Source organism: Sapajus apella, unplaced genomic scaffold (genome assembly GCF_009761245.1).
Source record: "Sapajus apella isolate SASKATOON/1434 unplaced genomic scaffold, GSC_monkey_1.0 scaffold19, whole genome shotgun sequence".
Classification (NCBI taxonomy): Eukaryota; Metazoa; Chordata; class Mammalia; order Primates; family Cebidae; genus Sapajus; species Sapajus apella.
In genome coordinates, this window is record NW_022436959.1 from 20,788,517 (window position 1) to 20,802,862 (window position 14,346).

General features: G+C 37.2%; 1 protein-coding gene across 1 annotated transcript in view; it reads right to left on the reverse strand.

Moving 5' to 3' along the window:
• Nucleotides 1-14,346, reverse strand: part of LRRC72 (leucine rich repeat containing 72) — a 160,763-nt gene that overhangs the window by 39,863 nt on the left and 106,554 nt on the right. The window contains exons 2-3 of the mRNA XM_032286727.1: nt 7,652-7,791; nt 2,516-2,589 (exon numbers count right to left, since the gene is read on the reverse strand). Of these exons, the coding sequence (XP_032142618.1) occupies nt 2,516-2,589; nt 7,652-7,741 (164 nt within the window). The 5' untranslated portion in view covers nt 7,742-7,791. The remainder of the gene's footprint in view (nt 1-2,515; nt 2,590-7,651; nt 7,792-14,346) is intronic.

Genomic DNA, 14,346 nt, shown 5'->3' on the forward strand with positions numbered 1-14,346 from the left:
ATAAATTCAGCTTTTTCTTTTTTTAAATTTAATGAAAAAAATTAACAAGCCCACATCTAACATTATGTAAATTCACTTTTCAATGGTACTTTAACTCCTTCTTGTCAGAAGGGTTTATTCTGCACATAAGTGTGTCCTAAATCAATAACGGGCTGTTACACTCTAAGGTGAGGCCAGTCAAATGATAATAAGAGGTAATTCTACTAACGATTACTATGACTCATGCTGACAATAATTTTCAACATCTTGTTGCAATGTACGTTCTCCCTGATTACTCAAGAACACATCAGTAAGATGCTTCCATTTCCCAGAGTCAACAGAAACTTATGCAAATAACCCAGTATACCAGTGTATTGGCATCTGGACTGGGAAATACTTTTTGTCCACAGCTAGATGAAATGGTAACTTAGTATCCTTAAAATGTAAAAGGTGTTGTCCTTCTCACAAGGAGACCATTAATTATCCACTGTCAGGTGGTCAATATCTCAATTTTTCTGGTATTTTAAAGCTATTCTTATTATCTACTATAAGTAGATGATAGTATATCATCTACTATAATGATTAGTAGTATACAATTCTCAAAATCATGGAAGATGCAATCTTTTGACCACATGAAGTATTTATTGTTATTGTAAAACTAACTGGCCTATATTGAGAGGCTCAAAGCATGACCTTAAATATGTCAGAATGCTCTCCCATACCTGTTCCATACTAAAAAATATATTTTTAAACATTTCAAAGTGGTCATCAATTTATTCCTTTACTACCAAGAGATTTAGAGCTATTACAAAGATAAACACTTTTCTCTGTACTGATAAGCATAGATATTTATTTATAATAAAATGAATATAATAATAAAGGATTTCCCAAATCACTAGAAATAAAAGTGATTAAAATCATTGATAAACTAAGGCATTTTCTTTATAAGAAGCTGAACTCCAAAGATTACATATGAGCAAAAATATATCAAACCTATTTAAAAATAATACACAGAATTCAGAGGCATTAAAAAGCACAAAGCAGGGAGACTAGAATGTAGAAATAGGGTAATTGTGCTTAAAATGCAAACTTTAGTGTCACTTATTGGCCAGTGAGAACTGTAGTATCAGAATCTAATCTTATTTATAACTCCCTCTTCCTCTCATACCTGGGTTCTATCTCATTCTACTCTATAGAAAAACCCAATTTGTTGTCTACCGCCTTGGGGAATTTGAGGGGAATCAAAGTAGGTTGTTGATATAAGAGAGGGGTTTTCCTACTTACCAGTAAAATTGGTATGGGGATTGTTAGAGGTTGTAGTATAATGGGGATTATTATTATAGTATGTGGTATAATGATTCCTAATAATTGTAATAATATTAACTGTACTAATGCTCATAGAGTGCTTACTGTGTAGCAGTAACTTTGACTTTTACTAACTCACCTATGCTTCACAACAACCCTGAGAATGAGGCAGTATAATTATACCCAGGGAATAGGGTTGCCAGATAAAATACGGGATATTGGGCTACATTTGAATTTCAGGGAAACAACAAATTTTCCAACTACTGTGTGAGACATACTATACTAAATAAAATTATATTTGTTGTTTCTATGAAATTCAAATTCAACTGGTTGTCCTGTATACTTATTTGTCAAATGTGACAATCCTAACAGGGAGGTTATATGATATACCCAATGTTAGATATAGTGAACCCCAAGTTTCTGTTTGAAGAATCAGTATGTCAGTTACGTTCAGTTCTCTTATTCTTTAATTCTCCATTTTAAAGTTTGACATCCTTGTCATTTCAGTAAACAACCTTTTCCACCAGTTCTAATCAGTAGTTCACATCTGTTCTCTGTGCCCTCTGCTCTGTCCTGACTCAAGCCGGTCACCTGCTCTGGTCACCTGCTCTGGTCACCGGCTTTGACCCCTGGCTACCTGCTCTGACCTGCCTGTAACTATTCTTCCCACCAGACAACCCACCCCACCCCTCCAGCTCATACCCCTGCTCCCTTTAAAATAGCCATTCAGGATTAGTCTAGACTGTGCAGTTGCCATGTAACCCTAGCCAGCAGGGGAATGACACAGCAGTAGGGGCAATCCTCCATCAGGAATATGTACTCCTTCTCCTGTCTTATCCAGGTGAGTGCTCACCATTGTTCCATCTGTGAGCCGCACCCTTCTATAGAAAATTGCCTTGCTGAGGAAATTTATATTTGAGTGCTACTTCTTTTGCAGCACCAAAAATTTCACTTATAACACCAAGATCACCCAGCTGGAAGAGACAAAGCAGCTGGAAGAGACAGAGCTGGGATTCAAGTAGCCTGTTTCCATAATCTTTATTTTTATCAATTTCAATATCTTGTCTCTCCGATAGAAAACTGTGGACTCCAGCAAGTGGTAAAATAATTGGAGTATGGTTGCCTACCCAGTCCTTGAGGAGAAAAAATGAAAACATTTGAATCTATGAAACATTATAACATGATCATGATAACATGATACTTTTCCACTTTTTCTGTTAAGTACACTTACTTTTTAGAAAGGAACAGCTCAAAGACATCATCATCCCTCTTGTGGCCACATATCTTTAGCTGATCTTCAACTGCCTGATAACATATAATTAATCTGTCAAACTACATTCCAATATACAAAAAAGCTGAGGCATTTGCAGTCAATAACAATAATGTCTACAAGAAGATCAAAAGAAAGGTGAATATGGAGGTAACCATTCTAAACTGATAAATGCTAACACTATAATTATATATTATTTATTCATCTTTGTGGTTGAATTTCATTACCCTCAATCCTGGGCACAGATGTTTAAATAATTTTAATCAGAGAGAGAAAAATATGTATGTGTACATATACACCAAATGCAACTTTTTTATTCTGTATGAGGCAAGGTAATTTGATCTTTAAATAACTATTCTTAAATGTTTCTTTGATCACGAAGAATTAGTGTTTCATAGATTTCCTATATAGAAGTCGCCCAGCATCAGGGTTGGAGGTGGAGGAAGTAGGATAAAATGTACATTATTATAGGACATTCTTTTTTGTGCCTTTCACATTATGCTTGGCACGCCATAAGTTCTCAAAAAATGTAAAATGAATGAATACATGTCATTTTTCTCTGAACAAATGAATAAATACATTTTTCCTTGCTTGGCAAGCAACGGTGCCTTCATTTTTCATGAGTTGCTAACATACTCACGCTGTGAGGATTTTTGGTGGAGAAGCAACTTTTATTCTCATAGGTTTTGTTTTAAAAATAAAAATTTAGCAACAGCTATTTAAATCCTTTGCTTTTCTTCCTTAAAGTCCTTTGCTAAATTATAAAATAACATTAATAGGCCACATGACCTGAAATAATATGAAAAAAGTATGGTCTGTCTATAATTTGTCATGAAAAAGAACAGCTAACAAGACGTGACAAAAGTGAAAAGTATAATCATTGTAATTCTGGAATCTGACAAACATTGTAATTATCAGAGTCAAAACAGTCACCAAATTTTAGCTTGGATTTGCTGTGAATGGTGAGGTTATAACTGAATTATAAATCTTTCTGAGTGATTTATGAAATTTTGACAGTGGTTTTGCTACTTGGTAGAAGACTTTAACAGGAGTTATATTTACTGTAACAAACATATTTACAGAAATGAGGAAGGTAGGTATCCTAGTGATGGAGAGCAGCTGCACATTTATAGTCCCAAACTTCCCTTGACTCCTTGTTAAGCAAGCAGAATCTAGGGGCTTGGAGCATTTATAGGCTCAGGTGTAGGCATTACCATCAGGGTGTTTTGTTACCCAGTTACACAAGCTAAACCTGGGGCTTGGAAAAACCCATTGGATTGGGCTTAGACATTCTCATCTGGGTATATTAACTTAAAGATATCAGCTATCATCCTCTACTATGTACAGTCAGTCACAACTTTGCATAGTGTTTGGGGTGGTTATAGCCTACCTAAAGAAGAATTAAAACGTGGCAGCCATCTATTAAAATTATAAATGTGCTTTTAAATTGATCCAGCCATTCTACCTCCAGGACTCAGAAACACACAGGTGCAAACACACAGGCAAATGTGATTATCACTGCTTATTTCAGCATATATTTTCTGTGGTTGTGAAATAGTCCCCATTAATTAGAATGCATGCTAAATTGACATGTGATGTCACAATGGAATACTGTGAAGTGGTTTAAAAATACAGAGAGGTGGTCTGATGGCTAATTTTATATATAAATTTGACTAGACTAGGGGATGCCCAGATAGCAGGTGAAACATTATTTATGGATGTGTTTCTGAGGACGTGTTTGGAAGAGATTAGCATTAGTATTAGTGGACTTAGTAAAGAAGATCACTCTTGACAATGGGGGGTGGATATCATCCAAGCCGCTGAGGACCCCAATAGAACAGAAAAACAGAGGAATGTGAAGTCATTTTTTCTTCTGGAGCTAGGACATCCATCTTCTGCTTTTAGACATCAGCATTCCTAGTTCTCAGGTCTTTGAGCTTGGACTAAAAGACATTAGTGGCTCTCTCCTGGGCTCCAGATTGCACACAGCAGATTGTGGGACAGCCTCCATAATCAAGTGAGCCAGTTCCTCATAATAAGCATTTTTCTATGTATCTCTATATATCCTATTGTTTTGTTTCTCTGGAGAACTCTAATACAAATGGATATCTAGATATCTAAAGATATCTAAAATATATTTATAAATAGAAAAGTAATTGGCAGTATAATATGTGTAACAATATTTTTGTTAAAAGTTGTATTTATATGTATACAAAATGCACACTCTTCAAATTATTAGCCAAAGTCATCACTTGAGATCATGAGGGACTTTCACTTTCTAGGCAATATATATTTTTAGTGATGTTTTAGTATTTTACAATAAGCACATGAAAGTATGCACATTTTGAAAATTTTAGCCATAGAATGAATATTTAAAGATTTAAATCAAATTTCAAAAAATATGAGGTAAAAGAGAAATGGAATGTATCAGCATAATATGTAAATCACTATCATAATTATTTATACAAGTTTTTATCACAGCATGTTTCTTTCCAATCAGTAATTTTGCATGAATCTGATACAAAATATTAATATCAAAGTGTCAAGAAACATGAAAATGTGCCAGTTCATATTTCAGTGAATCTGTGGTGGAACAATTCCAGTTCCCAGTCAACACGCAGTTTCACTAGTCACATGCCTTCATCTAAAGGAATTTAATTAAGTTTGCCAACTTATAGAGGGACAGTTTGTGGTCTCTTAAAGAATTACTATAGTAACATTAAAAAAAAAAAATCCCCAGTATCTTCAAAGCACAATATAGTGAAGCACAGTAGAATGAAGCATGCCTGTACTGTTAGCTTGGACTTGCTGGAAGATTTCTGGGCACAACTGACAGTCAGGTTGGGCCTTAAGAGTTGAAGTAAAATTAGAAATGGGATGTTGGTGGAAGAGGAGACTAAATGCACAAAACAGAAGAAGCAGAAGAATGTGTAAGGTATATGGGGCTGTACAGCCTTAGGTTGAAGTAAAAGGCATGTAGGAGCCAATTGTGAGAAATAAATTAAGAAAGGTGGGTTGGACTCATATTATTTATGCCAACTTTGAAATTTAGGATCAGAAGTGTGTACTTAATCAGTGCTCAGAGAAAACCTCTTCAGGCCTTGAGAACTCTAACTTAACATCATTTAATTTTAGATGATATATAAACATGTATATGTACATACATATGAATATATATTCCAGGTCACTATATGGTAAAATTCATGTAAGAAAGTTTAATTCGGATTTTTTCCCAGGATAACGATAGCAACACTTTTATACAATATCGAATATCAAGTTATTTCACAAACATGTTTCCTCCTCTATTGGTGCCCTTGGTTTGTTCAATCATGTAACACATGTGTGGTTCAGCATTGTGCTCACTTCTGGGGCAATAGGAAGATATTACTGGGTTTTGATCTTGAAAAAACGTGAGAAAGCTAGGCATCAGGAGGATGACTCTAGCAGTGACGTGTATGGGGTCCTGGGGTAGAGTGCGAACTGTAGACAGGAAGCAAGACTGCCTCTGGAAAATGAAGTCCACCAGCTAATGAGCCTGCCCCAGGGTGGGGGCAAGTGTGAATGAGCAATGAACAGATATGACATGGGGCATGTTTAAGGAGAATGAATGGGAACTGGCAAGTAAATGGAGGCAGAGACTTAGCAGGAGGGAAGTCACAGGTGATGATGATGATGATGTGGCAACTTGATGATCAGAAAGGTGACTAGGAGGGAAGACAGATGCAGCTGAGAAATGCTGAGATTGAGGCCCTGGTGGAACATACAGGTCAAGGCACCCACCAGAAAGCTGCAAATGCAAATGTGGAGCTCATCAGAAATCTCATCACGGCAGCTGTGCAGATCTGATGAATCAGTTAACCAGAGGAGAGTGGGTCTAAGGAAGATTATGATGAAGTGTCTACATGGAGAGAAAGGAGAGGGAAGCATGTTGGAAAGGAGACAGAGGAGGAGGGTTGTCAAGTGAGGTGGAGGAACAAAAGGACAGTGGAGGCAGAGGGGCATTTGAAGAAGGTATATTTTCGATCTACAGCACTATATTGGCAGGTGAAGGATCTCACTCAGAAAAGGCACTGAATTTGGAGGGAAATTTCAATAGCCTGAAGAGGGGGAAAAGTCAGATTTCAAATTAATTGGCTAACATGAAAGGAAAATAAAAAGAGTTCATCACAAAATTGGGATGTGAACAGTTCTAGTGTGGGGAGAACAGCAGCTGCTTCCTTCACCACCCAATGCCTGAGGATCTAGAAGCAAAGGCAAAAAAAGTTTGAAAATGGTAGGATTATTAAATCCTAGAAGAATAAGGTCAGTATTAAAACCTACAGAAGAAAATGTCTTCTCTGATGATAAATTCTTATTCCTCCATGCAACACGCAGGCACATGTTAGCACTTAGTGTGAGGAGCTTTCAATTCATCACAGAACTCTCAGGTTCGTTTAATAAACGCCCCCACCCCCACACCACCACTTTGCAGATGAGTCAGAGAACTCCAGAAAACCTTGGTAGCTTGCTAGGTCTTACCTGTCACAATTCTGAGATTTTTTTTTCCCACCCAAATATTCTTTTAATCATTACCTTAGCGGCTCTCAACTCTGCTTGTAGGGTTCATCAAGTAGTGTTTCTCTTCAAGGTGTCAATTACACTTGCTGGGGACAATATATCAGGGATACACACACACACACACACACACACACGTTGGAGAATTAGGACTGCAAAATTTACTTAATCTCCATTTCACTTAATCTCCAAAACACCATAATTATATATGCAGCAGATGTTGAGTTGCAAAAGGTCAATGCGAGCCTATTACTGTGGATGGGGAAGTCCTCAAACCCCACCCAGGAGAACAGACACTTCCAGCCCAGGCGGTGCAGAGTGGGGTTTGCCACCGCTCATTGCTGTTCACATCCTAATTTTGTGCTGGACTCTTTGTTTTCCATTTATGTTAACCAACTAATTTGAAATCTGGCCTATCTCCATCTTCATGCTACTGAAATTCCTCTCCAAATTCAGTACCTGTCTGGAGTCTTCAGAAGGAGTTGGGGCCCTGGGGCAGGGGGCCTGAGGGGCTGGTGGCCTGGGAATGCAGGTGCCGCTTACCCGGCTACTGCTCTGTAGGGCCGTTTCGGACGCTCTCCGTAGGCTCCAGCATCGGAAGGCACGGGGCACCGGGATCTGGTCCCAGGACATCAGCACACATGGGCAGCCAGCGGCAGCGTAATTAATCCGGCCGCTCCCGCCTGTGACACGGAAGAGAGACTTGGCTTGGCGCGCAGCTCATTTTTGGGTTACCAGCAGTTACTGCATTCTCGTTGACTGAAAGCCAATCCACAATGGGGAATATTTGAAGCCAAACACTGACTTCTGTGACGTTTGCGCGTATGGCCCTGCAGCACCCACGCTTCTGCCTTGGACACACACATGTTACCCCTGCGCGCGGTGGATGCCAGGAAGAGGAGGATCAGCTACGTCCGAGGCCAGGAGGAGGTCAGAGCGCCTCAACCGCAGTCACCCAGTAATCATCGCTTTGATTCAAGATTTGAATATCAGAAAATTTCGGTTTCTGAAAATTAGATGTGTGTGAGGACCACTGGTCTTATGTTCTGGGTGGGGGGTCGAGGAGGTGCCCTGCAGAGTCTCCGTGGAACTTGAAGCAAAAGGATAAAAGCCAGTACTACTTATCATGTCTCTATTTAAAAGTTTGACATTTTGTTCATCATGTGTGTTATTTGCATACATTTTGATTTTTTAAAAAATATTGCATCAAGATATTTATTTTGATGCCAGGCATGGTGGCTCACTCCTGTAATCCCAGCACTTTGGGAGGCCAAGGCAGACAGATCACAAGGTCAGAAGATGGAGGCCATCCAGGCCAACATGGTGAAACCCTATCTCTACTAAAAATACTAAATATACAAAATACTAATAATACAAAAATTAGCTGGGTGTGGTCACACACTTGTAATCCCAGCTACTTGGGAGGCTGAGGCAGGGGAATCACTTGAACCCAGGAGGCAGGGGTTGCAGTAAGCTGACTCTGTCTCAAAAAAAAAAAAAAAAAAAGAGATAAACTATTGTTTAAGTAGTTTCTATCCTAGAAATAAAACTCAAATGTGAGAAATAGTCCACTGAGAAGGCATATATAATAATTTATTGGCCCATTTTTGCTGTCAATATGTGTTATAGCATTTCAAATATTATTCATGAATATGCTACATAAAAAAATTAAAATGTACAATACTTGTTCAGTTTTCTACATTACACAAATGTGACTTTATAATCATATGCAAAATAGTTTTAAAGAGCATCTTGCAGATGTAAACTAGTCATCAGTTAATTAATCACATTTAAAATGTTTTTCCTTTATTTTTAGCATTTCACCTTATATTAAAAAGGTAATTTTAAAAAACCCTATTCTTGGGAAAGGAACTCAAGACTCATTTATCATAAGGTCTTAACATGTTCCTTCTTCAGGAAAAAATTAACAGATCACAAAGGCTAAAATAAAGCAAATTTAATTATGGAATGTCAAGGATGGAGGTTAATGAAGGCATTTTTTTCGATAAAGCCTCCTTCTCAGCCATTCTCACATTGGTGACATGAAATTTTTACAAAAGAATTATTCCTAGTAGAGTGAGCAGAGAAAATTTTACTTCCATGGAGTAGGATTATAGCCTGAGGAATCCAGCCTGAAATTTTTAAAATTCATGTAAAATATGCATTCTTCTTTACAATCAATCTTGTTTTAATATAAAAATAAAGTGGTTCCCCTAACTCTCCTCAAATCTTTGTGTAATATTTACACTGAAGCAAGACACCCTGTGTTTATCCTGTGGCTTTACCTCCCTGGCTTGCTGCCATTGCCTGCAGGGGTACGCATACCCCAGTTTGAAAGCTCTATAATATCATGTATGTGGATTTGGATGAGAAGAAAGAATCCTCTGCTCCAAGTCCGGGCATGTGGGATTTAGTCTCAGCTCTGACATTAACTAGTTGTTGGCCACCTTCAAATCACTTAATGTCTTTGGGCCTCAATTGCTTCAATAGTAAAAGCTGGAAGTTCAGTTCAAAAAAATCTTTTATTTAATTAACTCTCCTATACAGGTAGTGTGTATTGTTTACAAAGTAAAAGATTCTTCTATTGGTATTGAACAGGTATTTAAGAATAAATTTTCCGTAAAAAATTAGTGAGAAAAAAATATGCATGTGATGGCTATCATTAAAGCTACATAATTTAAAAATATTCTTTATATAATTTTTTCTTGAATAATTCCTGTTATCAATCTAGATATTGTTTTTCTGAGTAAAAAACACGTATTAAATAAAATGATCATTATCACTCATTTTCTACTGTGTAAAATGAGCATAGAATAAACAATATATTGGCCACAATCAATATATATATTCTTATATCACGTGTATAAAAAGATATATCTGGCCAGGCACAGTGGCTCATGCCTATAATTTCAGCACTTTGGAAGCCAGGGCGGGAGAATCACTTGAGGACAGGAGATCAAGGTTGTGGTGAGCTATGATCATGCACTTTACTCCAGCTTGGGCAACAAAGCAAGACCCTGTCTCTAAGAAAAAAATTAATAAAAATATTCAAAATTAATAAAAACATGTTTTTATGATATTCAATGACCAGGTTATCAAAATTTTCATTGTTGTAAGTTTAGATAAAATAACATCCCATTTTATTTGATAGCTACAATTCTTTTTGTTGTTTATGTAAAATGCAAATAACAATGGAATATTGAGGGAAAATTCTCCAGGAATATCTCCTGTTATTGAGCATAAGCAAAGCCACTAACTGCCTTTGGTAAGGACTACATTTTCAAGGACATTTGTACAGCAAACAGTTTTTGAAGCTACAGTGTCTACCCACGGCCTTGGTAGATATAGTGTCTACCTTCAGAGCAAAGAGTAGGTGTTTTGTTTTTGTTTTTTATACTCAGCAGTATAATAAAGATAATGTCTCCCTTGCTTATTATAAAGGTAAGCTCTGGCAACTTACTGCCTAGTGTAAAAGGTCTGGCTTCCTTAAGTTCAACTTTCCTCTTCTGTAACACAACCCACTCTATGTGCCCATATCATCTGGCCCATTTCACATTGCCCTCTGGAAATTGTAGATAGGAGAACTGGTGGAAATACTAATATTTTGTGTATGCCATTACTGTGAGTAATAAGCTATCCTCTGTCTCAGAAGTATCATTTGCCAGCATCGTGAAACTGTGGTAGGCTAACTTTTGCTTCTGTGTATATAGGTAGATATTAAATGAGATTAAACCATGTAATTTGTTCTTATTTTTCATTTTTCTCTTTACCATCTCATGAACCTCCATCTTTTCAAGTCAGTGTACATAGAATTACAAAATTGAATAGTGGCATTATGTACCATTGTAATGTATCTTGCAGTTTATTTACTTATTACTCCATTGATAAACACTTATGTTGTCCATGTTTTTGCTATGACAAACAATGTTGTAACAGATGTCTTTGCACACCTGGATTACTACTATTCCAGTAGCTGAAATTCCATCATGAGATTATTGGATCATATATGACAATGCCCCTTTCTGGATAGGGTATCTTCCTCTATTCAATATCAATTTTCTTGAACTTTGCAATCTAATTGGAGAAACTTTTAATCTCAATGTTTTGTTTTATATTTATTTGGCACAGTTTACTATCTTTCCAAAAGCTTATTGGTCATTTGTACTTTTTTATGTGAATTGTCTTTTCATATTCATTGCTTAGCTTTTAACCTCCAAATGCCAATGAATAAAGCTCTGCAAGCTGGATTTATAAAGTGTTTGCCATTTATTTCTTGAAGTCACCAATGAGTGGCCTCAAGTCATCTTGCAGCAACCTGCAAAGCTGTCTTCTCTTGCCCTTCTCTTCCTGGCTAATGCCTGCTGCCCTTCAGAGTATTGAAATAAACTTCATTTCTCTAACCCCAAGTGCCCTTTGCTAGCCTCTAGGGTCCATGCCCTGGATGCTATGACCCGATGTTCTAAGTATCAACTTTTTTTTTTTTTTTTGAGTTATTAGAGTGGTGATGGGTTGTGAGCTGATAGGAGAAGCACTGTCTTTACTCCAAACCCATGCGACACTTTGCCATCAAAGTTCTGAAGAAACACAGCTTACATGCAGTTTTTTTCTTAAGCTCTTTCAGGAAAGCAGCCACTTCCATTTCTTCCATATGCACCTCATCTCTTTCAAAATTTGTGCACAATCTCTCAAATATCTACCTTTATAGGAACAGAAACTGGTTCAGATTTGTAAACATTCCTTCACTGGCTGGAAAAGCTAGATGCCTGTAGACACAACTTCAGCTTAACTAAAATAATAACAATAATAATAATTTTTAATTCCAAACCAGGACAGTTTCAGTGTGATTTCACATTTTCTCCCAAGAATAATGGGTCTCCATGTCTAAGCTCTGTCCATCCTCATAAACAGCCACCCTTTGCTTATCCTTTGGGTCTAGGGGAGCACATGCCTGTCATTTCAGGGCCCTAGGTAAAGAGTGTGAAAAAGATGAGGAGGTAAAATCTCCAGTAAGCACTGCTTCTCCTCCAGTGAGGAGGTCCAAAGCAGCCTTTCTAAATCATGGAGCCAGGGACAAAGTAGTCTAGCCTGAAATTAGAGATGGAACAGAATGGAAAAGTCCAATAACTTATAGAAGTTAACTTCCATTATGCCTGAAGCCACTGAAGTTACTAACCCTTTCCTCACTTCACTTAATTTAGACTTGGTGATCATTATTGAAAATTATTCTCTAACAAAATAAACTAACAGAGAAGTCTTGTGAATGTTAGCAGGAATGCCACATATTATCACACATATGATATGAGAGGCAGGCATTCGAAGCATAAATACTCTAGAAATATATAGATATACACATGCATAAATATATATGTGTATGTGCACACATGTGCATGTGTGTATTTAAATATGAGTGTATGAGTAGGTATACATATACACGATCATATACATGTACATGCATACATGCATGCATGTGCATGTGTGCACAACCTCTGCAATACTCTCAGTAACCTCTGCCTCCTGGTTTTCACATTCCTGTGTGATCCCTTCGTCTTGCATGTAGGCTGGATTTGTGGACTCACTTCTAATGAACAGAATACAAAGGATAGGATATCACTTCCGAGATTAGGTGACAAAAAGACTGTGGTTTCTATCTTGAGCACCTCTCTCTTTCTCTCTCTCTCTCTCTCTCTCTCTGTCTCGCCTATTCAGAGGAAAACCAGCTGTCATGTTGTAAGCTGACCTATAGGGAGACCCACATGGCAAGGTATTGAAGTCTCTGGCTAATAGTTGGAGAGGACTTGAGGCTTGTCAACAGCCAGGTGAGGCAGCTTTGGAAGTGGATCCCCACAAAGGAAACCTTGAGATAACCACAGCCTTGCCCTGGATTTCAGCCTGGTAGGGGACTGACTGGAGACACCCAGCCAAGCAACTCCCAAAGTCTTAACATTCAGAAGGGAAGATACTAAATACTGGTTGTTTTTCGTAGCTGAGTTTTGTGATAATTTGCTATGTATATATCTATATATGTATATTATTAGTTATTATATATATATTCTATGTAAATTAAAATTACAAATATATGTAAGACCCCAAAAAGACATTTCTCTGGTCAAACTCAGTTTTTTTCAAAGTAATCCTTACCCTTGCCAGTCTACTTAGTAAAAATTTGACAAAATTTCTTTCTCAATAATTGCTGGGTTATTGTTTAAATCTAGAATGACAGATTTACTCTTGGAACGCCACCAGCATGGAGCCTCCAGTTCAAATGTAAAAATAAAATTTTTTCCCATAAGAGATAATAATTTAGAAAATATTTTTTAATGTTAAATAATCTAAGTTGAATGTTGACTTAAAAAATCATTTGCTAGAATGTATACTATTACCAGGTAAATAAACATTTTTCTCAAAATAATCTATGCTGGCAAGGTTGTGGAGAAAAAGAAACACTTACATATCATTGATGGGAGTGTAAATTAGTTCAATAATTGTGAAAGGCAGTGTGGTGATTCCTCAAACAGCTAAAACCAGAACTACCATTTGACCCAGCAATCCCATTACTGGGTATATACCCAGAGGAATATAAATATTTCTACCATAAAGACACGTGCATGCGAATGTTCACTGTAGTACAATTTACAGTAGCAAAGACATGGAATCAACCTAAATGCCATTCAATGATAGACTAGATAAAGAAAATGTGGTACATATAATACATCATGGAATACTATGCAGCCATAAAAAAGAAAGAGATCATGTCTTTTGCCAGAACATGGATGAAGCTGGAGGCCATTATTCTTAGCAAACTAACACAGGAATAGAAAGCCAAATACCACATGTTCTCACTTGTAAATGGGAGCTAAATGGTGAGAACTCAAGAACACAGAGTAGGAAACAACAGACACTGAGGACTACTTCAGGTTGGAGAGCGGGAGGAGGGAGAGGAGCAGAAAAAAATAACTATTGAGTACTAGGCTTTGTACCTGGGTGATGAAATAATATGTATAACAAACCCCCATGACACGAATTTACCTATATAACAACCCTGCACTTGTATGTGCCCCTGAATCTAAAGTAAAAGTTAAAAAAAAATAAATATTTTTCTTACCTGTTTATGAAAAGCTTTGCAAATGTGCTACATACTTTAAAAAACATGGAGACAGTGTAAAGCGCAATTATTACATGAAATATATTAATTTTTTTGAGGTCACACAGCTAGTCAGGCTATCTTCAGCTATTCTCTC